Raw genomic sequence first — 25968 nt, 5'->3', positions numbered from 1 at the left:
ACGCACATACAATATTTCGCCAAAATTAAAATTCCGTCACAAAATTAAATGTTATGAAGTTTTAAAAATATTTTATTGTATTAATACTTTTTTGTAGAGGGTGCATCCAAACAGCTATGCGTCATATGAGGCCATGAAATCAAAAGTGGCAAAAAAGGAAGAGAATAAATCATCAGAGCCTAAGCGAGCAAATTTCTTCTGTTTCCAAAGCTCAAGCCAGGTAGCTGAACAACAAAATTTGCGTTCGGTAATTATTTGAAGAAAGAAATATGAATTGTTATTTTAATTTTAAAAAGTACCGAATAAAAAATTTAAAAATTCGTATACTTGTTTTTACCTTTTATCTTTACCTAGGTACAGAAAAATTTGAAAACCTTTTACCTTACCTAGGTACTTATTTTTGTAAAAACCTTGTACCTTACCTAGGTAAAAATATAGCGTACCTGTCCCAACACTGTAAACTACTAGCCGTGATCGTCGTTTACAAATGATATATGCACCATTTTAAGAATAAAACAAGAGGGAATGCTATAGTCGAGTTCCCAGACTATCTGATACCCGTTACTCAGCTAATAGAAGTGCGAAGGAGGAATTTCAACACTGACAGTTCTTGGCGGTTTGTGGGCGTTAGAGTGGGCGTGACAAAAAGTTTTTTGGCAAATCGATAGAAATTTACAAAACTAATACAAAAATGAAAAACTATCAAAACATTTTTCAAAAGTGTGGGCGTGGCAACATGAATCAACAAACTTGCGCTGCGTCTATGACTCTGAAGTCTGTATGCCTAATCTCAACTTTCTTGCTTTTGTAGTTCGTGTTATCTCAGCGTTCATGCGAACGGACAGACGGACGGACAGACGGACATGTCCAGATCGACTCGGCTATTGATCCTGATCAAGAATATATATACTTTATATGGTCGGAAACGCTTCCTTCTGCGTGTTACATACTTTTCAACGAATCTAGTACTCTACGTGTAACGGGTATAATAAATCCTTTTTATATCAAACCTATTACTTTTTCTAAACATATTAATAATTATGCACATATACATATGTATTTACATATGCATATACATATCTAATAAAAATATGTATGTATATACATATGTATACAATTTCCTATGCCGTAATAAGAAGAGTCATTTCGGTATTTCAAATTGACGAATTCTGCACTAGACATGGATTCAACCAAGTCCCAAACAAGTCAAGTTATTTTATTTAAAGTCAGATATTTTAAGAAGTGTGCAAATGTTGTCCACATGTTACAAGACCAACGATGATGTATTAAATGGCCAGTAATCTTCTTTAGAAACGGCTGCAGCTTTTCAGATGCCACACGTTCGTTCGCCCTCACACCTAACGACCTTTCCATTAGCGCCGTGCTGCTCTTTTAATAAATGAAAATGTTTTTAATTAATATGCTTCAATATGTCGAGTGGGGCTCACAGTCAGCGCCTGAAAGAGTCAACCCCTGCACGGCGATCTGTAGCTAAATTCCACACCCACTTCCACTCCGCATGTGTTTCGTTGCAATTTTCTTTGCATGTGCGCTCGGGCTTTATTGTTGTTGCGTTCAAGTCCAGGGGCTACATTTGCATACATACTTCATGAGCAGAAAAAGAATGCGGCGTAAAAATACATATGTGCATATATTTATATGTGCCGAAATAAGAAGTCCCTCGAATACTGCCATTCCCACCTTCTCTCCAGCATGATAAGTTTAATTACGTTACTGTTTTAAGCTTGCATTTTTAATAATTTGTTTAACACCGTCCGAACTCGATCCGATGTGCACGAGTCTCCCTGTGCCTGAATTTTTATTTAAAGTACAAGAACAGTTGAATGTGCCACATGTTGTTAGTTTACACGAAAAAATTGTGCATCCCATATTGTCTAGTGGTTAGGATACCCGGCTCTCACCCGGGAGGCCCGGGTTCAATTCCCGGTATGGGAAGTCAGTCTTAAACGATTTTTTTTTATATTGTAGTTTAGCTGGTTTGCCAATTTTTATACCCGTTACTCGTAGAGTAAAAGGGTATACTAGATTCGTTGAAAAGTATGTAACAGGCAGAAGGAAGCGTTTCCGACCATATAAAGTATATATATTCTTGATCAGGATCAATAGTCGAGTCGATCTGGCCATGTCCGTCTGTCCGTCCGTCTGTCTGTCCGTCTGTCCGTCTGTCTGTCTGTCCGTCCGTATGAACGCTGAGATCTCAGGAACTACAAAAGCTAGAAAGTTTAGATTGGGCATACAGACTCCAGAGACATAGACGCAGCGCAAGTTTGTCGATTCATGTTGCCACGCCCACTCTAACGCCCACAAACCGCCCAATACTGCCACGCCCACACTTTTGAAAAATGTTTTGATATTTTTTCATTTTTGTATTGGTCTTGTAAATTTCTATCAATTTGCCAAAAACCGTTTTGCCACGCCCACTCTAACGCCCACAAACCGCCCAAAGCTGCCACGCCCACACTTTTGAAAAATGTTTAGATATTTTTTCATTTTTGTATTAGTCGTCTAAATTTCTATCGATTTGCCAAAAAACTTTTTGCCACGCCCACTCTAACGCCCACAAACCTGCACTTCTACTAGCTGAGTAACGGGTATCAGATAGTCGGGGAACTCGACTATAGCGTTCTCTCTTGTTTTTGTTTTAAGACTTTTTAATGGTGGTGGCACTCAGATTTGAGCTCTGTAATAAACTTTTCGGTCCATTCTGCACACTGCCGAAACTTATTTTGATTCATATTCCATAGATGCATCAATGTCCGTTTCTTCTATTATTCGAGTTTCAATATCCATATTCATCTGCCGCTTGTCTGCTGGTCCATCCAAAAGTCGGGCTGCCTGCCTGGGAGCTCCTGCCGGTTTCTGTCATCCGAGGAATGATTACCTGAAAGAGCGCTACCACCAACTCTTTACGTCCATCCGTAATGGAAAGCGCTATGATATGAGCAGAAGTTGAAGAGTGGACTTGCTGACGGGCTCTGCCGTTTCCATTGATTGCTTTGGACAGTACAGCACTTCCCCCCGAATTGCGCTTGAAGTGCATTGATTTATCAATGTGTGTAAACTGAGAGCCTAGAGAAAAGGTTTCGGACGCAGCCACGTGTAATAGGCCTCGGCAATCCGAAAGAGCACTCCTTTAGGACAGACCGCAAACTTTAGCACCGAAATGCCCATTCATTTGCAATTTTAATTAAGGGGGACTTTGCCGCGAGCAAGGCATTGCAATATTATTTAAAAATTCACAATTCTCTTGTTGCTGATATTGCACCTGAATGTGCACGCAGGATGTGTTCATGCACGTGCAGGGGACGTGCATCCCAAATTGGCAATCGTCTGTGTGTGGTTGAATTGCTGACAACACATCGAACAAGGTCCATCCAACATGCACCATCCGCCCGCCACCCCAAAGCCTCCACATCCGACAGAGTGGGTGGTTGGATGCAGCTGACAACCGGCTTCCAACTTTATTAGACGTTTTCCCGGCCCCCCGCCTTCTCGGAGGGCGGGGGAAGCGGTCTCCTCCGGGGAGCATATGCCTGACCAGGAGGAGCTCTCGTCGGTCGAGCCCTTTTGGGTGCATTTAAGGATGAGGCTCAGGCCGTGGATCAGGCCTCGGTCTGATGCATCGACGCTGCACAGGACTAGAGTGTGGCCCAAGGGGTGGGTTTTATGTCCATGCACATTTGCATTTTTTATGTTTACTCCACATATGTATGTATGCATGCTGAAGTGGGGATGTGGACGCATGTATGTCCACGGCAACACGGGGATGCCGGCTATCTATCTCTCTCTTACTTTATACACAGCACTCATGCTGCCTTTTTTCCGCAACGAAAATCGATAGCAACGAAATTTAAAATGCACTCTACTGTTTCCTTTGTTTTGTTTGCTGTTCCTGCAGAATCCAGCCTGCTGCAGTACGTAAGCCAAGTTTGTATGCATGCACCTCCTTTATCGCCCTCAAAGGGGTATCTCAGATGAGAGAACGAACCAACCCAGGCACTTGCATTTGAAGTGCTCTAATTCCAAACGGAAAGGGAAGTCAAGTGGGCAGCACATATATACCTTTAATCTCACATATCTTTAGCTGATGTTAATCAACACATTCTCTACAGGTTATTCTCGGATAGACTTGTGAAATATAATGATGGTAATATAACTATTACTATCTAATGGAATTTATAATTGTTTTGCTAAACAGTATTAAATAGACTCAGGAGTCATGTGCAAGAGTTTCGGGTCCCCTACACACATAAAACAAGAGAGCACGCTAATGTCGAGTTCCTCGACTACAGGACACCTATTACTTATCCGAAGTACAAGAAGAGCTTTTATAGTTCCTGAGATCTCGACGTTCATACGGACGGACAGAAGGCCAGATCGATTCGGATATATGTATATGTATACATATATCCGTATATATATCATGTATATGTATGTTTATATTTATATAAGGATATATGTATGTATATACTATATGGTCGGAAACGCTTCCTTCTGCCTGTAACATACTTTTTAACGAATCTAGTATACAAATATAGTAAAGTAAACAAATTTATTTATACCCGACATACCGATAAAAATATTCAATGCGAATAACTTTTGAACAAGCACACATAGAAAATTTTTATTTCTTTTTAAGTCTACTAGTTAACTCTCAAGCTCCTAGATTTATTACTTACGGAGATCTCGACGTTTATACGAGAAGACGTATGGCCTTAAAGGATATAAAAGGATTGTCTGCCAAAACAGTTTAGACCAAGGAATTATATAATTCATACGCTTGAAAACGTTTTCCTTTACTTGTTACACATTTCAAAAACAATAGAGAACGGTATAGTCGATTTCCTCGACTGTCATATATTCATTGCCCATGTAGTGGCAGTGCTAGGGAGATATTTTAAAATTAGTTTGGAATAGCGATATAAACGACCAAAAGGAGTTATATAAAAATATATACAGAGAATTATTTAATTCAGAGTATCTATAGAATTTTTGAAGACAAATAATAAAACGTGGGTGCTCAAATGGACGTGGCCAATCTTTGGTGGGCATAACGATACAAATTTGAAAGACCAAAATAAGAATTATGTATAAAATCTAGAATTCGCTGTTACTCGACGATTAAATTTAAATTTCCTCTCCTGTCTTCCATAGAGAATTTGAAGTAAGACAAGCAATTTTCAAAAAATTTGCTTTTCTAGACGGAGCGCATCTTTGTTAATAATTATTAGGACCATTATGTATCTTAATTGAAATTTATCCAGACAGAAGGACAGTAAATTTGGCGGGTTACTCACTCAACGATAATCCAATTACGGGGTCATATTATCCATTAGCTATCAGGCACTGCTCATCGAGGTGCAGTGCGATTGCAGCCAATTGGTTTCGCTGCCAGGCTGCAGCTTCAGTGCTGGGAGTGGCAATAGGTGCTGGCGACTAACGAAAAATTAATTGAATATAACATTCAATTATTTTTGAAAAAAGAATTAAAACGCCATACAAAGGTCTGTCAGGTTCTGCTGAGGATGCGGGTGTGGATGTGGATGTGGGTGTGGGTCCGTCGGTGGCCGTAAACAGCATTGAATAAACACTGGAGTCTATATACGATATAGCTGGGTGCACGAACCGTTCTATGTACAAGTCCTTGCATATGCTCCACCATGTCCTCGGCCATCCCTTTCACTCGGGCGCTGCCTGACCTGTACATGACGCATTTAAGCCTACAGCTTTCGCTATCGCTGTCGCACTTGCCCATCCACTTCTCCATGCCGTCCAGCGAAGGTGCTCGGACGGAGTATTAATGAAAATTTCGTACATCGAATTCGCATCATTAAAAAACGAAGGCTCGAAAAACACATATGTATGTGAAGTTTGCCGGGTTTTTATAAGGGATGAAAGTGGTTTGTTTAATAAAAACATTTGGAAAATCAATTCGGTCTGTGGGATCTTTTTTGCTGTGCTGGCAAAATGTGTGTATATAAAGGGCAGCATATTTTTGTTGCATTATTTCGACCGGAGCAGCGACGGTATGCGTTGAAAATACATTAACCATGACAAAATAAAAACACGCAATGCCAAAAAATTCTTGTCAGAAGTGGGATTCGAACCCACGCCTACAGAGTAGACTGCGACCTGAACGCAGCGCCTTAGACCACTCGGCCATCCTGACACTTGGGCGTAGAGATCCCAGTGACTATTATGCATAGCTCGATCGCTCCCTTTTTAAGGAGCTATGGAAGATGATCTTCAAAGGAACAAAAATTTATTCCTTTATATGTTTATAGATATAACTTTCAAAACAAGAGAGAACGCTATAGTCGAGTTCCTCGACTATCTGATACCCGTTACTTAGCTAGTGGAAGTGCAAAGGAGAGTTTTCAACACTGACAGTTTTTGGCGGTTTGTGGGCGTTAGAGTGGGCGTGGCAAAAAGTTTTTTGGCAAATCGATAGAAATTTGCAAGACTAATACAAAAATGAAAAAATATCAAAACATTTTGCAAAAGTGTGGGCGTGGCAGCTTTTGGCGAATCTTTTCAACGAATCTAGTATACCCTTTTACTCTACGAGTAACGGGTATAAATACTTGCCTTAGAGTTCGTTTTCGAGAACCGCTTGTTTGAAAAATAGGAAATGTACAGAAAAATAGTCAAAATAAATCACTAACAACATGGTTGTCAGCGTTGTACTACTGTACTCTCAGTACCAAGCAGGCCCCAACTTATGCTTCATGCTATTAAATACGGAATGGATTCCATTCAGAACCGCTAACCAACTGATGCTCAAATGCAGCCAATCAGCCAGTTTCGTATTTGCAATTAGCCAATAAGCGGAATTTGTTAGTCCTTAATGCGGGACCCCGAGGACTCTACACTGCAAATACAATTGTGGATTATTTTAGCTGCAATGATTGGATAACTTGTTAATCATATATTGCAAAACAAAGTGGCTGGGAATGGCAAAACAGCAAAAACTAATTATAATTTTCCCCATCACCGATCAATCAGCCACATTCAATTGTTGCGTAGGCATGCATCGCAATACATACATAAGTACTCCCGATTTATGTACTACTAGATTTCGGGTAGACCGAGGGCTAAAATCCTCCGATTAGCTTTTTAATAATATAGAATTTTTAACCGAGTACATAGCACACGCACTTACACAGACGCAGCTCATTTACAAGCCATATATGGGAGTCGCACTCGCGGGAGGCTGTGGAGTGGGCCGTACTGGTTTGGGCTACGCAGCATGACAATAAAATAGCATAAAATGGCAAAAATTCGAAATAAAAGTGCTGTATACGGCAGAAAACAACGAGCGCGAATATAATGCGTTGCTGCTGATGGGCGGCTGCAGATGTCCCGCCCTCTTGTGGTTCCATTTTGGTTGGTAGGCGGGGCTGCGTGACTGCAGCTGAAAAAATATAAAAAAAATTATATAAAAATATAAAATTTTATTATAATATCTTTTTTGTGGAAGATTGGTCGGGTTGCAGGGATAAGTCCCTTAAAAATATGCCATTTATTGGCGAAATACAGCCACGCTAAAATTAAGTTTTAACTGTTCTTGACTTTTCTTATACAATTATATATTACAGCAGCTCCAAAATAGTACTTTATGACAAAAATTCGCTAGATTAATCTGTGTATGGATAAATCTTACAACCCTATGAGTAGAATGATAACTAGAACATGTCCATCGGAGATCAATGATCAGTATGGCTCGGGTTAGCCAGTGGACAAAATGATCTCCAGCGATGAGCTAAGTTCAGATCCAGTTCAAACTCAGAATGATTGGCGCCGAGTGAAAAAGTAAAGAATCCACTTTTTGTGTGCAAACGCACCTAAAAAAGAATAAAAAACAGAGCAGCGAATGAAATGGCAGACGAAAACGTGGTAGGAGATCGACATCCCGAAATCCACCGGACAATTGTCCGGCCCACTGGGGCTGGGGACAGGGTGCGGGCAGGGAAAGTAATTGGGGATGGAATGCATTAATGCACTGCTGCTGCTGCAGCTGCAGCTGCAGTCCACGTAGGCTGCAGTCGCTGATTATGTTGATGACGATGCGCAAACATCAAAATAATCGAATAAATTAAAACGCCCGAAGAGAGAAGCACACAAAACTCAATCGACACCCACTGGGCGGTGGCAAATAAGCTGGGGGTGGTGCTCGCGATTCGCATTAATAGGGTTGCTAATTATTAACGTTTGCTGCCCAAGCCCGGTTTCTGGATTTCCGTTCCCCAAACGCCAAGCTTCCAAACCACCACATTCACCATTCCAGCCCTTTTGTGGCTTGGCGCCTAGTGTGTCGACGACTCTCATAATGAGTTTTTTCTGGCGGCAGTTTTGTTGCTTGGGCTGCGACAAATGCTGCAGTGCATCATGTCGGGGCAAAATCAGTTTCGAAAATGCTTTGTCAACAGCAACACACATTCAAAATTTTCGGTTTAGTCGCATAAGTTTTATTTTGCCTGAGTTAGTAGCACTTTACAACTTTGGCTCGCCACTTGGTTCTGTGTTGGAAAATTCTCCTGATTTCCTGCCAAAAGGGAAAGTCCCCTCAACATGAGTGAGTGTGTGTGTGTGTGTTCCTGCGCGACAGTGGGTGTCCTGTCTAAATCTAAGCGCATCCTGCAAGCATTCCAAAAGCCCAGAGAGCAGCATCAGCTCCGCTGAAGTGAGATGTGTGTTGTATTTTGATGTAAATTATGCAAATACTACCCGGATTTCAGCCCTAAGCCGTAGAGGGTGCCCCTCCACCGCCCATCGCCCTCTGCCTGCCTATTGTCGGCGTCGGCGTTGTCCCTGTTGTTGCTGTTGTTGTGGCTGGTGCTTGCGGTTTTGTTTTTGCTGCTAGTTAGCTGCGCTGGCCGATGCATCTGATTAACAAAATTAGTTTAGAAAACTCCGCTCTCGCGTTCGAAACAAACAAATATTGTTCGCTTTTTCGACAAAAATAAAATGATTACGAGTTATTCTTAGAGTCGGAATGACCTGAAGAGAAGTGTTTGCCGTCCGCTTTTATTTTTGGATTACTAAAGTGCAAAACCAAATATTTAAGTCATGGTATGCGATACGAAGGAACATACTAGTCTTTAACTTTGACAAAGCGCAAGACACTTGTAATCAAATGTGTAACTTCCAGAGTGAATTTATCGAATAGAAAGCTAATTTTGGAAGTACGGTCGATTTTTCATCAGGGAAAGGAGGCCTATTCATAAAAATTACCTTAAATGATTACACTTAAACATCAGTTAGTAGCCTGTGATACTTATTTAGTAGCTAGATAAGTAAGTTAATGGTTTCAAGAAAGAGAAAAGAAAGGGCGCAACAGTTTACGATACTACAAAGTATCTTTAAATCTCGACAGGCTAAAAGAAAGTCTCTGCACGCTTTGAAAGTCCTCGGTTCGCTTTAATTTTCATTAGGACTGTGTGCGTGCTCGTCTGTGTTCCCGACCTCGAAGAGTTTTGTTAACCCTTTTGTGATCTATTTTCTAGCTGTGGCATCGGGCATCGTTTCTGTGTCGCGAGAAGAAGAGGCGACTCCCGACGCGACGAAGACTGTTCTTGAATGAAAGTCAAAGTAAAAACGGCCAAACGGCAAAACAACAAAAACCTAAACAAAATACAAAACGACACACGAAGCGAAAGGAACGAGGTGTCGGTGGGGGCTGGGGCAGCTAAAAAGAGCGCCAAACTTTGATAAGGCTAAAGCAAAACAAAACGGAGGGCTTGTGGGCGAAAACGGGGGCCCGTCGCCGGGAAAAACAAACAAGAAGCGCGATCTGTTCGGTTTTCCGTCGCAAGAAGACCACAAGGACGAGAAGGCAAACAGGGATGGGTCGCGAGAATGCAAGCGACTCGAGGGGAGGCAGTGGGCAGCACTGGGTGATGGGGCCTACTCAGGTGCGTTACCGGGTTGAATGCACGCCACGCCAGAGCGAGACAGCCGATTGACACTGCATTCTCGCGACATTGACGCTCTCTCCCTTCCTCCCTCTCTCTCTCTCCCTTGAGCATGCGCAAACTTCCAACCCGTAGATGAGCAAATCAAGGGTGCGTGAATGGGGGGTACGTGGGGACGGGGGTCATATGTAATGCAGGGGACGCGGGGCGCGTTGGGTTGGGACAGGTGCAATTTATTTATTTATTTCGATTCATTTCCGCTTTTGTGTGGGACTAAATGAAAACTCATTTCCCTTTGATGTGTGCTCCGCTCCTTATTCACTTTTCCACGGACTCTGGTGGAGCGAGGTGGGCATAGCCGAAGCGGCGAGAGCGAGAGGGTGCGACTGGTCGTCGCTCCCTATTGCTCTCTCTGTTTTTGGGTGCTGCTGCGCGATAATGAAAAAGTGTAATGCACCAAAAAGTGACATAAGGCTGTAAATTAAGCAACAAGAACGACAGCGACAACGAGCTTAAACTCTGCCCTGTACATATGTGCCGTGATATACATACATATGTATGTACATGCATACATAAGAGTGTGTGCGGTACATAGGTGAGGAAATATATGTGCATATAATCGGTTATTTACAGTTATCTGCATATCCTGATGAGAGCCAGCCACTGCCCCAAACTGTGGGTGTTGGTGGGTGGCGTTGGGTGGCACTGGCTTTTATCCCGGGGCAGCCTACGTCCAAACGGAGCTTCTGTGAGAGCTTTTTGGGGCCAACTCGTTTATGTTTTCCCATCAAATTAAAAGGCATTTCACTGCAAATTACAAAAATGGTAATCACGCGTCCATGTGTCCACATCCTCATCCGGGTTTTATTAAATTCCTGCCCATGCTAATCGAGCCCTTTGTAAGGAGATCTGCTTAGGATCAGAGAACAAAATGTCAACTGGCATTTTTGTTATATTCAAAACTTATAAATTAGACAAAAGTAAGCTTTAAATAAAATAATACTTTACCGCAACTTGATACTGAATACATTTAAAAAAATTCTCTTGAAAATAGTACTCTTAACTTTAATGTCTGTCACCATAGGATTTAAGGACTTTCCTAGAATAGTCACAAACCCTACATTATATTAAATTGTTGTCAACAATTATATTTGATTATATTTACCGATTTTTACAATTATGTGTAATTAAGAAAGTATTTTTGATTGATAAAATACTGCATATGTAATGATACTGTGTACATGATGCTTGATAATGCTAATTTAAAAGGCCATGAGGGAAACCCCATAGTCTGGTCTGCCTGCCAAATTTGTCTTTATCGGGTTCTATTTCTCTTGTTGCTCTTTCTGTTGATACTGGGGGCATAGGCTTCGTGGGGAGCGGGCCGGCACAAATTTACATAGCCAAAGTCGACAGAGTCACAAAAAAACGAAACCGGCTTTCCAGCTCACACACGAACAAAACTCACCCACATATGCCACCCCCCCCCCCCCCCCCCCAACCCCCACACACACACACATAAAAAAAACAGCGCCACCAACAAGAACAGCCGAATACATCAGAAACCGGCTTTTTGTGTGACCTAATATTTGAGCTAACTACTTTGGCAAAAGGCGAACAGATTTCGCACTGGCGAGTGCTCCATGAAGTGAGTTCGCTATGCGCTCGCGATAAGATTACAGCATATCACAACGGGTTGGGGCGAAAAGGGCGCCTTATCGCCATTTAGGCCGCAAAACAGAGAGCTGTCGCCGTGGCAATATCTCGGTCAGTTCCAGAAGAAGGAAAACAAAAACACGGGTGTGGACGGATCCTCTTCCATTGTCCCGACGTGGAACCCTGCGAAACATATACCTAAAATAACAAAAGCCAGTTGCCGGAGTAACAACTATTTCATGTTTGCTTTTTATTTGGATTATGTATACGCCGTGTGTGACTTGGCGATGGTGATGACGCTAATGAGGTACCGTAGTGCCGGGGGGGGAGGTCGAACTGGAAATCGGAATCTGAGTGCGAACGGCAACGTGAATTTTATTCGGAATCTCAATCTAAATCGGAGGGAGAGTGGAAGCTTTTAGCGTTCGCTCGCATTCGACTTTTTGCACCGGTAAAAAAACTAAGCTGCCGGCAAATTTTTTTGTGCACACTCTCCGACCGCCCTGGCTCCCCTACCCCCTTTCCGACTCGAGTTCGGACTCTCTCTCTGCACTTGACGTGCCCTCTCCCAGAGTGCTCTAGTGTTTTACATTGTTGTCGTTAGTATTGGCGCCAAACGAGAGTACCTATTGTTGGCATTGCGGCGTTGCCACGCTTCACGGCTTAGATGGGGAGGTTGCTTCGCATTGTGGAAATACTCTGTGGAAAGACTTGTAGGCATCTGCAACATGTCCCAGATTCTGCCCGATCCGTTCAAGCACGAGATCACTCCCCCCCTCGCACTCCCTGTACTTCACGTACCGCACACATCCTTCGCAGTCCCACTCGTCGTATTCCTCGTCTTCCTCGGAATCCACGTCCAGTTGTCCACCCGCCATTAGAGCCAACTCGAAGTTACCCTGTCTCCGCCGACTGTGCATGTCCAGAACAATTTCTCCGTCCGCTCCCAATTCCAAATTGCTGTCCTCATTGAGGAAGTCGTCCTCTCTTAGCACATCCAGATGCACGAGTCCGCCAAACATAGTTAGTTGGGAAAAACGACAGGGAAGATTCGTGTTTTTGGCAGAGGGCAAGATGGTTCTATCGCGGATAGGTCCACCACTCTGGGTTCTATTCCTTCCTGGCAGGTGTCGCGGTCTGAAGATGGGAGTCCGCCTATATAGCTTTAGCAGGAGCGTCAGGGCCTTGTTCCTGGCCATGAGCAGCAGCTGCCCCATCCAGGGCTGCTTTCGACTAATCAGAAAAGAGGCTCTCATAGCGGGACTAGTTGACTGGAACAGTGTTTCGTGTTTTTCTGTATAATTTAAAGTTCTAGCTCCCCGGGGTGTCAAGTAAACGTCTCATTTAAATACAGTGTAGCAAATCCGTTGAGAAACACGATGAGTAAATCTAAATCTGACATGTTTGGGTCCTCGCACAACAATTGCACGAAGAAAGTCTATGAGGTAGCTGGGGTAAGTCTTCGCGGGAAGCCAAGCTATGTCGTGTGCCGGGGAAAGACGTCCCGCGGCCTTACGGAAGTCGATAGCTCGACCGACCTAAGAGAGCCGTACAACGTAGCTATCCAGCAAGAAGTTCAAAACATTATGAAGCACCAACAAAACATAATTAAAATGGTGGATGGTATGTACAGGGACATCGCTAATCAGAAAGGTTTCAAGAAGAGGAATGACTACGATAACTAGTTAACCACCAAGTGACGTGGGTTTTGTCAAAAATTTCCCGTTAAACTAAAATTGATCAGAGGGACTCTTGCGATGCAAGTTCCATACATCCATTCCAGCCAATGCATTTGTGTGCCGCGACCTTTGTTGTCTTACTGCGATTCAATTGGCATTATCATTTTGTTTTTAATAAATAATTATAAGTGAACACTTTTGTTTTTCTACTGATAGTACCGGATAGCCCCCCATTACCAAGCGCAAAAACAACGGCGGCTGATTAAGCCAGCGCAGTCGATGGAGATAAGTTTATATATAGCAATAGCATATGTTTCCATTGAGTAATAGGCGAAGCCGCGTGAAATACGATTGAATTTTTATAACTCAACCAACCATCGAATCTTCGCACTAAAGTTCAATCTAAAGACTGCTTAACTTTCTTTAAAATTTTGAGCTTGCTTTGGACAAAGCTCCAATTGTCAGGATGATAATTCTAAAATGTTTTAGGCGATTGTATGTATATATGAGCAAATGTCTACTTTACACTTTACTGTATATATGAGCAAATGTCTACTTTACACTTTACTGCTTTACAATCTATTATCGAAGATTAGAAAACCTGTTAAATGTGTTTGAATGAGAATCAAACCTATTGAGTAGTTAGCAAGGGGCGGTACGTTTCACAGAAGTTGACTAGTGCAGGCGTCCCGAGTACCCAGAATCCGCTGGTAAGGCTTTAAGTTCCGGACTTAAAGTTGGCCCGTCAAAGCCTTGCCTCCTCTACCGATGCTGGTGGCTGCGACTGATTTACCCACTTCTAAGCTCGGTCAGTTTCCAAATCGTAACACTTTCACGCGATGCCACCAAAAGCAACCACATCACCAAACGGCTAGCCTAGGGTTCCGCGTAGGGGGAGGGTTAGGACAAGCCCCCAAGGGGCAAGACGCGTCCCTTTCCCACCCACGGCCTGGCCTACGGAAACTCAGAAAGGGGCAACAAAACCTCAGCTGCAAAGGCACGCGACGCAAGGCCGCAGTCGCAGCGACGCGCGCGTCTACCGCGGAGCTCATGTAAGTCGCGAGACACGAGTGTCTGTGGACTCAGATGTAGATACACCACATCCATATCCACATACACATCCAGATCCACACACGCCTCCCCGTTAAGTTACTTTTTGCAAACTCTTTGCCGACGCTTTGGATGCTTTTTATTGTTTGCTTTGCCTCCTCTACCCGTTTCTATCTATATCTGTCTCTCACACACACACGAGCAGAGTCTTGAGTAGCGGTAGCGCTCTCGCAGCACTTGCTTCTCTCACAGGGCTACTCTCTGGTGGGTGGGGGTGTGGAATGGTGGTGTATCATGGGATGGGGCGCAGTTCTCGTTCTCGTCGTCTTTTTGCGCTCGCTTCGGTCGATTTTCGCAACGCTGTTGTTGTCCGAGCGAGAGTCCGTAAAAAGCTTTGTGCGCCAACCGACACCCTCCCGGCCCGTCGTCAGGTTTATTCAGTTTCTTTTCGTCTCTCTCAGCTCTCGCGGCTCCTGATGCTGCCGACGCCAGCCGCGACCGCGACTGCGACTGCGACTTGGCCATCACTGCTTTCATGGGTTCTTGAGCGTATGCAAAAGATTTTTGCACATATTCATCTTTTTGGCCGTTTTCGGTGCGTTTCGCGGAGCTCTGCGGCTCTTGGAGTGTTCGCGCGAATTTCCAGCATTTTTGCGCGCCCAAAGAAATCGTATTTCCCGTGCTTCTGTTCTGGCTCTGGGTTTCTGAGTGAATCTTTTGCGTTTTGGGTGAAGGGTCGCTCCTTACTTCCTCGAATTAGAAATCGGCTTTTATTCGGCCTGTAGAGGCTCCTACTTTCTACACCCTAAATTGTTAAAAAGAACTTAACCCGAAGGCTCTATGACTTAAACTTCTTTCGTCACATATAGTGCTTCGAGCTACGAAAAATTGACTGTACACGCTTTTCGGGGTTTGCGAAGATTGGTAGTCTAAGCTGCTTGTGGTTCTGTGAGATCTAGTGTGCGGAAAGCTTTATCTGAAGTGAATATGCTAAAGCAATCAACATTGCCTGCTGGAGTTTGTGTTCTAACCATTGTTTTTGCTTCTGGAAAGTTGCAGTTATCTGCCAAAAGCGCTGCAACACCCATTTATACACCCGTTAGTTTGCGGAGCCTGAAAGCAGAACTCGCTAGCTGCCCGCATCTGCCGATATTGTCTTTCCGTAATGCGGTTCAACAATTTCTGTTCAACTATTCAGTGTTTAGCGGGTGGAATTGGCGGTGCCGGCAGTCGAACCACTTACCATCCATAGTGCTTCATGGCAAATAGCGATCTCTATATACTTGTGTGGGCTGGTATCGCTACCCATTAATCTGCCCCACACACTGTGCAGTCGCTGTCGTATAACTTTTATTTAGCTGGCCTGGCCTGGCGTTGCCTCAGCTTTCTCGGCTGTTGTTGTATTAATTAGATCGTATCGCAGTTGCCAGTTTTGCTTAGTTCGATGGGGTTGGCTTTGTTGCATCCCGATTTCATCGTCTGGCGGCGTTTTGAACTTGAAAATTTAGTTGGTCGCTTAGATTTTCAGTATTTTCAGCTCTCCGGCGCTGTCCCTGCGCCCTCTCTCCAGCTCTCTCCGAGCGGCTCTCTTTGAGGTCCTACCCGGTGTTTAGACAATGCGTGCTTCTATTCAAAACAATGGTACCTAGGGTTAGGAAAAGAGGAGCAGTGGGTGTGTTGGTGTTTGTATGTGCAAATAGATTTGTTTTTAGGTGAGAGTGTGGTGTATCTAAACCATGTGTTGATTGTGTTTGGGAAACACTCAGAGAAGGCATCCCAGAGCCAAGAACCTGGTGGCACGATAAACTAATATTTCTATAACTATATCTTCAGCTTTTATAAGCCGTTGGTAGTTTTCGGATACCACTTTTAAAGATAAAAGTCGATGGGATCAAAAAACTGCTGGTATGCTTTTCTCACATGGTTACTAATCGAATGTACTTTCTATTTGCAGGTGCTTTTTGACTGTTTGGAACATTTTTAATCATTACGTTAAAACGTTGTTGATACTTACTGAAATATTGTTTTGTTTAACAAATAATAATATAACCACTATAATAATGTCAGCCTAATACAAAACGAAAGGAACGAAGATCAGAGCATATTATAATACAAACGTAATAAAAATAAAACGACAACGATAACAAATTATTTGCCATCAGTTAACTTTTTATTTCAAACATTCTTATTAAAAAATAACTAAATGATTTGAATATAGTTTCACTCCCGCAATTCTACGACAAAAAATTTAAGCAACAACAACAAAAGAAAATAGTACAACAAAATAAAGTTATCTTTCAGTTGTATGAAAAAACAAAAAGTGATTTTTAGTTAGTTTCTCAAAATTTAACAAACAAAATTCACAACAAAATTTGGAATACAACAACAACAAACGCCGCAACAACAACAACTACAGCAACAATTACAACCACTGCAACTAAAACAACAACACCAACAACCAACCAACCGATAACAACTTCAAATTCAAAAAAATAAATAGAACAAATAATACGACTAAAGTTAATAATATAGAAAACTGTAACCATAATAAAGAAACTAATTAAACGCAATAAACCGAGAAATAAATCAAAGCGCAACAAATAACGAATAACTCAACCAAAAGGAAACAGCCAACTAACCAGGCAAACAAACGAAAATAGACACACGAAATAGCCAACAAAACCCAACAAGAAACAGAAACAAAGCAGCCGAAACAAACGAAAATAGCAACCCAAGCCAGCACAAAACCAATCGAAGCAGAATCACAACCACAACCAGAAATAGCCTTACAACCCGCCTCCAAACCAAACCAATAGCAGAATTCAACATATACAACCGATAACTTAATTCGACAACAGGATAACAAATAGAAAATAGAGCAACGAAACAAACAGCAACAGCAACAGCAAAAGCAAAGGAAAATGTAACAGCAAAAGTGAAAACTGAAATTCAAAATCAAAAGCCAAGGAAACAAAAAATAAATACAAAAACGGAAATAGCCAAAATTTGTTAAATTTATTTTGTGTGTTTTTAACGGGAAAAAAGCAAAACAGTAACTAAAACATAACGGAAATAAATATAAAGTCAAAAACATTTGTCGTTTAACAAATTGAACTCTTGCGTTTGCTTATTTACATATTCGCCTTAGTCCTTAAATTTTGTGTTCGTCAAAAAAGCGGTCGAGAAAATGTTCTGAAAAAGTTTGAATAATCGAGCTGAATAACACTTTGTTAACTTTAAGAGGTGAAGCAATCAAAAAAAGGAAGCGACGAAAACCATTTCGCAAGTAAAGAGCAGCAAACTGTAGAAACAGTTTTGTGCCAAAGTTGCGCAATCACAAGTGTACATTTGTGTATGTGTGTGTCGAACGTGTCAATGCTAGAAGCTCACGTTGTACCGAGGAGAATATAAATCGGATCGAAGAACATCTCTATACAATATCAATATATATCCATATACAAATTATCTAAAATTGTTCATATCGTGGCAAAAGTCAAGTATGATTATGATCTAAAGGCATGAAAAATCCGTTTTCGAGAGCATTTCGTACTTACAAGAAATTAACCTAACACTAGTAGTGAGAAAACGATATACTAAAACCAAATAAAATTCCATTCAGATGGGAGGAACGATCTAGGCTAAACATCAAATTATACTACTATAAAAATAAAACACAAGTTTTTGACGATCTTAAAAGTATAGGGAAGGAGTATTTCTGGTTTAAGCTAACAATTCCCACACACCCATAGGCATCGTAGCAAAAAAAAACCTTCGAGAGGAGTCACTTTGCATGTCAATTTGGTGAGTACATTTTAAATCCCATCCTGTAAAGCCTAAATTTCCCTAATTATTACCATGAAAAACACTAAAAACCATATCAACTTTTGAGATGAAAAAAATCGTAGCCTTGCATTTCGAGTATCAAACGTCCAAGTGAAAGTTGGAAAGTTTGAGATTTTATTTATGTAAGGACAAAGTCCTGTAGCAATATTTTCTAATGTATACATTTATATTTAAATCGTAGAGATTCGTTTTATTTTTGATATATGTACACAATGTAGAGCCAAAGCCCTATTTTTCTGTGTGCGCACAAGAATATTTTATTTATTTTTTGGTCGTATTTAGATATTCTGGATTGGGATTGGCCAAAGAAGTAAATCCCTCTTCAAAACAAAAAGAAGAGATTTTTGGCGGTTTGTGGGCGTTAGAGTGGGCATGGTAAATAGATTTTTTACTATTCTAGAGAAATTTACAAGACTAATGTAAAAACTAAAAATATAAAAACGCTTTGTAAAAGTTTGGGCGTGGCAGTTTTGGGCGGTTTGTGAGCGTTAGAGTGGACGTAACAAAATGTTTTTTTGCAAATCGATAGAAATTCTCAAGACTTCTTAATATCAACTTTCTAACTTCTTTAGTTCCTGAGATCTCGACGTTCAAACGGACGGAAAGAGAGACGGACATGGCCAGATCGACTCGGCTATTCATCCTAATCAAGAATATAATACTTTATATGGTCGAAAACGCTTCCTTCTGCCTGTTACATACTTTCCACGAATCTAATACACCCTTTTACTCTACGAGTACGGGTTTAATGATTTCGTTCTGAGATATACATTACGAAAATATTTGATCCATAATAGAAAACTTCCAAAAATTACTATAAGAGGTTCTTGGTGACAAGCCCTACAGGCGCATCTTTATTGGTGCCCAGTACATACATATGCATATGTTTGTATCTATATGAGGTCTATGTACAGTATGCATACATATATATACAGCTTTGCGTGCTCATCTACATGCAAATTTCAGTTACGCGCAAAAAATTAATTATTAAAAAAATGTGCGACGGAAGCGATACAGCTCCATCTCCGCCCACCCCGCAGTCCATTAAAAGCTGGCGGGGGTGGTGATGGGTGGCCATTGGCAATCGAAATACAAAGGTCGAAAGGATGAGCGCTAGCAGCAGCAGCAGCAGCAGCAGCAGCAGCAGCAAAAAAGCAACCATTACACGTATTTTAAATGAATTGAAATAAAATTCGTATATAAAACGCTCGTACATATGTATGTACATACATATGTGTGTGTATGAGTACATGGCTGTTGAAGTACAGTTGACTCCACACATTTTTAACGGAAAATGGCAGGCAAGCAGCATTCGCAGCGACCGCGGCAAAAGCTGCGGCCGAGGCGTGGGAAGGAAGTGTGCGATGGGGTGATGTTGGGGGTGTTGATGGGGAACCCTCGAAAGGGGTTGTCCGGCCGAACGGTCAGTTGCCGAGAGTCCTTCCGCACGAGGATGTGCAAAAGGGACGGAGAGTGTCTGCGTCTGCCATTCACCACCCCGCTATCTCCACTAGCAAGTTGCTGCAGTTTTAATGTGCTGAAGCTGACGATGCGTCGCCGAAAAAAGCGTAATAATATTTTCGCTCTCTATCCCTGGGAATCTGGATTTGTTGCTGTATCTGCAGCTTTACGTGTGGGCCATGTCATTAATGACAAGTTTAATTTACATTTGCGAATTTTTTTTCCCCTTTTCCAAATTGGTGCTGCTCTTGCAGTTGGCAACAGTGGAGTCGCCCAAAAGACCCCATCCGAAGCGACTCAACCAACCTACCACCCACCAAACCCGCTGAACCGCGCGCAAATTGCACTTTTCGGTTGCATTCTTTTTCATGCCATTTCACTTAATTTTATTGCAGCTGCTGCGTATATTTTTCTGTCTTTGCGCGTTTTTTGCCATGTCATTGAATGTAGTTTCTAGAGTCTAGAGCAATCGTGACATATCATTACGGGGGGCAGAGGCGGTGGCGGCAGCTCTGGATTTTGTTTATAACATCAGAATTAATTGTAAGTCGGTGTTTTTTCGCGCTGCCGAAGGTTGCCTCGGCCCCCTAAAACAAAGTGATGACGAGTCTTCTAGGTTCGACCTGATTTATGTACTTATAATCCTGTCACACGTGAGTCCTTCACGTGCATCGGTAAAAACGTTCGGTCCATTTCAGCCAGCTCTAATTATTTCCTCAACTTATTCAAGAGCGCTTCATGAATATTCAAAACAAACATTCCGCTTGACATCCATGCGAATCAGCCTCAGCTGCCACGCTAGTGAAAGTCGTGAAAGGCAGCAACTAGAACGGCTATATTGGTGGAAAATTCCAAGGGGAGGACAGCAGTTGAGAGCTCCCATGAGCGGAGTGGATGGTTGGGTGCCTCCCTACATAATTGCGATGGAGGGCTTTCGACGGCCTTGAGTGGGTGGTAGAGTGGGTGCCTAGATTCTCAGATACATAGATGGCTTAATAAAAAGATGGTTGTATTCATTCACTCAGAGCAACTGGGCCGGAAGTTTGGTGGCATCCAAGAATTATATGTATCTTCTTAGCACCGAGTTCCAATGTGTATGGACCGGTCGAGACATTTGGTTTCTGAGAAGCTTTTGGAGTATTCAGTACCTAAAGCAATGAGTTCCTCACATGCTGTGGGAAGCACGAGTAGGGGAACCATTGATTGAATGAAGAGAAGGATTTATAAAGAGGTTCGGCGTTGATAAAAATCAGGCAGAGAAACCCCCCACTCTCTACTAGCTCCTCCAAACACGCCCACGAACACACTCTCAGGATAAACAACAAAAGATGGAAAAACTTATTTCCTGTTCTCCTTATTTTATTTAAAATATACAACACAAAATATGGCGGGGTCCAGGGTTGGCCACTGCATGTCAACAGCCTATCGCGAGGCAGCACGGGGCGTATGCGTAACATTTTCATACGCCCGTACTGAGATCGTCCGGTCGCGTTTCTCTGGACGGGTGACAGGGAATGGGGATGGGATTGACTTTGGGGTTTTCGGGCAGGGCGGACAAAAATGGGATTGGAGTGGAATAGGGGCTGCCATTATTCACATGGCGTTGTTGTCGTTAGTTGCCATGCAATAAACATTTCGCCATCGTACAAAGGTGCGGAGGTGGAAGGTTTGAAGCGAAGTTCGGATGGTTGCAATGGCTGAGAAAAGAATGGATTAAATGAGCCCTTAAACAACTGGTATCAGGTCGAAGCCATAACACTCTTATTGTAAGACAGTCAAGCGAGTTACGTAAATGCAGATTTTAAATCTCAATTGATGATTTAGTTGTCACCACAACAAGACAGGCAAAAGTATTCTTATAATAATGTGCTGTCAAAAAATGAAAATCCTTTCATGTATTCATAGTCCCTGAAGCGCGTTGAATAAAACAAAAACTTGCTTTTAGCAATTGCACATGCATTGTGATTGCAGTCTAGCCGCCCTCACATTTTACAGCCCCCTGGTCACACTTTTGTCTTTTTCACTGTTTCTCTGAAATTGCGAGTGCTCGCTGAGAAATACTCTTCTTCTTCCCGACTACGGGAAAATGGAGGACAATGCAGCCAGACTCTAACCAATCCAACCCAGCCCAACACTCGTAAGTTTGCAGACTGCCGCCTAGAGGGACGTTGCGGGGGCGTTGGAAAGGCAGTCATAACATTTGAAACATGCTATTGCATTAAAATTCAGTGGATACTTTTTTAGCAGCCCGTTCCAATTCCTTTCTCCTCTTTGTTGCCGTATATTCGGCTCATTTGATTTACGGTTGGATGTGTGCTATACGGTTTCGGAAGGGACCGCAAATTTGGCTATAAATTAGATCAGCTAATTAATGTACTGGAGACCAGAATGTGGCACAATTTTAGCCTCTTGCGATGTAACTTTTTCCCACAAATATGAATATAAAGTTCAACTATTTTTGCATAAAAAAACTTATCCGCCAATAAACTGCGTGGAAAAATTAAACAAAGGGAAGACTCAAAGTCGTATGCCGCAGTTTTTACTTTTAAGGAAGGCAAACAAGGTAGAAAAGGCGATAAAGCTTATTAAGAAAGGCTATAGAGTTTCTAGGCGGCAGTGACTGGGAAAACAAAAATATATTCATAGAGCCTTTTACTTGGAAGGTATAAGGAAATATTACAGGCTCAAACAAATACAAAACATTCCTAGTTCACTTTAAATTTGACACACTCCCCAAAATGACCCTTAAAAGTTGGCAGTTGACGCCCCTGACGCACTCTGTGCAGCCGAGAAACTATGTCAAAACACATTTTGTTATCCACGTTATTTTTGGCACAACATCTGAAAGTGTTTACGCCTTGGGAGTAGAAGTGGCAGTGGAAGGGGTATGCCCCAGTGTATGAGGAAATGCCTACACTGCATACACTGGGAAGAACTTTCACGGGTCATAACTGAATTAAGTTTTATTTAAAAAGACTCTATTAAAGACTATTACTTTGGTATTTGCATAATTAAGAATATTATTTTGAAATGTATAGTACACTTTTCTTGTGCTAACTTGGGGTAGTTTTATTTTGGTAATAGGTGGGCTACACATTCGCCCAATTTCGTTTATGCAATGCCAAGTTCATGAATACATATAAAATGGGGAATACGTACGTTCATAGGTATTGTTAGTCATCTACATTCGACTCAATATGTATAATTTAATAATTTAATACAGCCACATTTTTAGGAATTATGCTAAAATATATTTTTATTTTATTGTGATGTGATTTTGTTATGTGATTTCAGGTGCATTTATATTTTGAAATTCCGTTGAAACTAGATACTGAGGGTCTGTAAAAAGGTGTGCGACCCTCGGTCTCTAATCCTATTACTTACAATAATGCCATTAAACGGTAAGACCCATGAGTCGGTCCGTTGAAGTGGGGCCGAGGACTCAGAACTAGCTGGTAGCTCCTGTTTGCGTTGAGGAGCTTTTGTCGGGTGCGTGCGGATTTTCACACTTTACGCATGGACTGATCGGCGGACCGACTGACGACAAACCTGGGCGCAGTGGAATTACGCAGGGCTGCATTTATTGACACTTGCCAACTGTACTTGGGGCTGTTGAGTCGGCCCTTTTCTTGAATACTTGTGGCACCTAAGCTGTTGGCCATTCGCTGTTTCCCCAGATTTAAGCATATTTCGCTAAATTGCATTTTTGCTGTCATTTAAGGTAATTGCATTAGACTCGTTTGACATGTTGCTTTGAGCCCAGAGCGGCATGGGCACATTGGCGTAAATTTGCAAATAAATCAGAAGTGTTGCTTATAAAGATTTGAATTAATTTTTTTTGAAATACACAACCAAAGGCAAGCTGTGACAAGCCATAGTGGTAATTTAATAAAGAAGTTAAAACTACAAATAATTATGTACAAACTTTCCTTGAGAGCCTTATAAACGAATGATTAAAAATGGCAATATTTTCGACAAAGACAAAACAGAGCGTTTTCCTTCCCTCAGGTCCTTTACAGACTTCATTTGATTTATTTCGAAATGTTAGCGAATTTCTCACCGCTCTTTTCTTCGCTTCTGCTTATCGAGTCGGAAAGGTAAACAAAATCAAATTGATAGGTTACTGAACCAAAAAGCTGGGCGCAAAGACACCTACAGGGTACAACTGCAGACCCATAGGCGGATTCGGGAAGCAAAACAGCTGAATGCATAGGTAAACAATTTACAGGAACAAAGAAGAAGTGAAGAGAAGCAGAAATCTTGGCAACAATGCAATAAAACTGCTAAATTTAAACTACAAACTGCACACCACATGCACAAACAGAGAGAGAAGAGCAAAATAAGCAAATCAGAGAGATACAATTACATATATCTTTCGTTTATTCTTGGCCATCTCAATCAAAGTTGCCATCTTGAACTCCAAACCATTCTTCGTTCTCTTTCGTAGTGACATTTTGGATTTTATTTTTTCGAGCAGCATAACTTAAACTTAAAAAATAACTTGTAATATTTCGTGTTTTTCGATTTCTGCAACGATGCAGATACTGTAAAATAGATCAAAAACAACTCAAAACTAAATAACCAGCAAAAAATACTAAAGACAATGTCAGCACCGAATACATATGTATGTACATATGTATAAAAGTATCGCGGGAAGGGGTGCTATTATATCTGCTCGATTTGTGTCTGTTGTTTATAAAGAAAACAAAAAAAGCGCTGTTTATTTATACAATAATGCATACACATCATAAAATAATTTACTTTTTATTTGAACACGCTGCCACCCCCACTCTGCTCCCCTCACCACACCTGTCACTCGCAGTTGCTGGGAAGCCGCTTTTAATCCGGAAAGCTGAGAAATCCAATGAGTATTGCCATTTCAGGCACTACATGTGTCCGCAATCTGAATTTGGGGTATCGTAGGTTAAGTGCCAAGTTTGGTACCCCTCCTAATGGGATATATTAAATTTCTTCAAAGTATTATTATCATATCATAGATAGATAAAAACAATACGTATATATGTATATGTAACTATAAGTATGACTATACAACTATAGAGATTGAAGGATTAAGCATTCTAGGCAAATTTAAAAGTACCTCACCCTACAAACAGGAGCGACTTTATATGTAATTTGTTATTTGTTTTACGAGGTAAAAATAAAGTTCGCACTTTAAACAGGAAGGTTGTTGTATTAACTTTTGTGAAGAATTTTTACAAAAATTCAAACAAAAAGTGAAATAAAAATGTTTTAAATTATCTATTGTAAAATGCTCAAGTCTTAGAAACTAAGACGTTATTTAGCTATTTATACTAAAACATAGTTTCTAGGTGTTCAGCATAGCCACAATTTTGGCAGGTCTCTAATATAATGGGTTATATAAACAGACAAAAAATTATCATATTAAAAATTACATTTTTTTAATTTTATTTTAACATTTTTTGTGACTGATGCTTTAGCAGCCTCAATGTACATATGCTTGTACTTTTCCCTTTTCTCCGCAATTTCTCCTAAGCCATATATTTTTTTAAGTCTTGGTATGCCATTTTTAAAATTTTGTGCTACCTCTTTTGGACTCCAATAGAAGATTTTAATTTCTTCGCTGATGAATGGTATTCGCCAGTGTTCCAGTGCTCCACTCGTGCGCCTTGTCACTACGTGTACTGGGCTAGGGTCAAGTAGTATACATACATATATGTACGTGTGTATGTATGCATTTTCCTATAGATGAATTTGGAATTTACATTTCTAGTCCCACACAAAAGGAAAATAGTTGGTTACAGAGAGTTTTTAGCGCAGTCATGCTTTTTGACATGAGTTAAAGATTTTTTACTAGATAAAAAAGAGTTTCATATGTATAGGTACATTTGTACATACCCATTTAATGGACACCTTGCTATTTGATTCGAGTTAGAATAAATATTACTTCTTACTGCTATATGTTTTAGGTTTCTATGTTTTGCTAATGTTGAAAATAAAAGTGCATTGCATTCGAAATTATGAGAGTGTTGCGGCAGAGAAAGACTGCGACTGCGGATCCGCTGCTCCAACACTAGGCAAATGACAACGGAGCTGGAGAGCGAGCTTTCCGAGAGACTGCACTAACACCAAGGTGGTTGTGTAAGACGCGGGGCACCCACACTCACGCACGCTCACTCGCCGGCAAAAAGTTGAAAAAATTCGCAAATGTTTTGGCTAAAAAAGCTTAGAGAGGCTCTCCGAGTTTTGGCCCCTGTCCTCTCCCGGTTGGCGACTCCCAAGCGCTCCACACTATTGCAGGCACATGAACAGGCACAGGGACAGAAAGAGAAAGAGAAAAAGGCAAGACACTGACACACAACGCC

The 25968-nt window shown here is 41.5% G+C and overlaps 2 protein-coding genes, 1 long non-coding RNA gene and 2 other non-coding genes across 5 annotated transcripts; 2 read left to right on the top strand and 3 right to left on the bottom strand.

Annotated features, from left to right (window-relative positions):
• The first annotated feature begins 1884 nt into the window (after positions 1-1884).
• Trnae-cuc lies at positions 1885-1956 on the top strand. The gene has a single exon. It is a non-coding gene; the product is annotated as a tRNA-Glu (tRNA).
• Positions 1957-6107: 4151 nt separating this feature from the next.
• Trnal-cag lies at positions 6108-6190 on the bottom strand. The gene has a single exon. It is a non-coding gene; the product is annotated as a tRNA-Leu (tRNA).
• Positions 6191-11808: 5618 nt separating this feature from the next.
• On the bottom strand, positions 11809-12944 carry LOC120450015. The gene has a single exon (XM_039632738.1). The coding sequence runs from the start codon at positions 12845-12847 to the stop codon at positions 12248-12250; it is 600 nt and encodes a 199-aa protein (XP_039488672.1). The 5' UTR covers positions 12848-12944; the 3' UTR covers positions 11809-12247.
• Positions 12897-13463, top strand: LOC120450016. Its single transcript, XM_039632739.2, has one exon. The coding sequence runs from the start codon at positions 12971-12973 to the stop codon at positions 13274-13276; it is 306 nt and encodes a 101-aa protein (XP_039488673.1). The 5' UTR covers positions 12897-12970; the 3' UTR covers positions 13277-13463.
• Positions 13464-24309: 10846 nt separating this feature from the next.
• LOC120450618 lies at positions 24310-25781 on the bottom strand. The gene is made up of 3 exons (XR_005616293.1): positions 25502-25781; positions 25190-25345; positions 24310-24573 (listed from the first exon to the last, which is right to left on the bottom strand). It is a non-coding gene; the product is annotated as an uncharacterized LOC120450618 (long non-coding RNA).
• Between the last annotated feature and the right edge of the window lie 187 nt (positions 25782-25968).

Source organism: Drosophila santomea, chromosome 3L (assembly GCF_016746245.2).
Source record: "Drosophila santomea strain STO CAGO 1482 chromosome 3L, Prin_Dsan_1.1, whole genome shotgun sequence".
Taxonomy (NCBI): domain Eukaryota; kingdom Metazoa; phylum Arthropoda; class Insecta; order Diptera; family Drosophilidae; genus Drosophila; species Drosophila santomea.
Note: the sequence above shows the minus strand (reverse complement) of the source record. Positions and strands in the feature narration are given on the sequence as shown.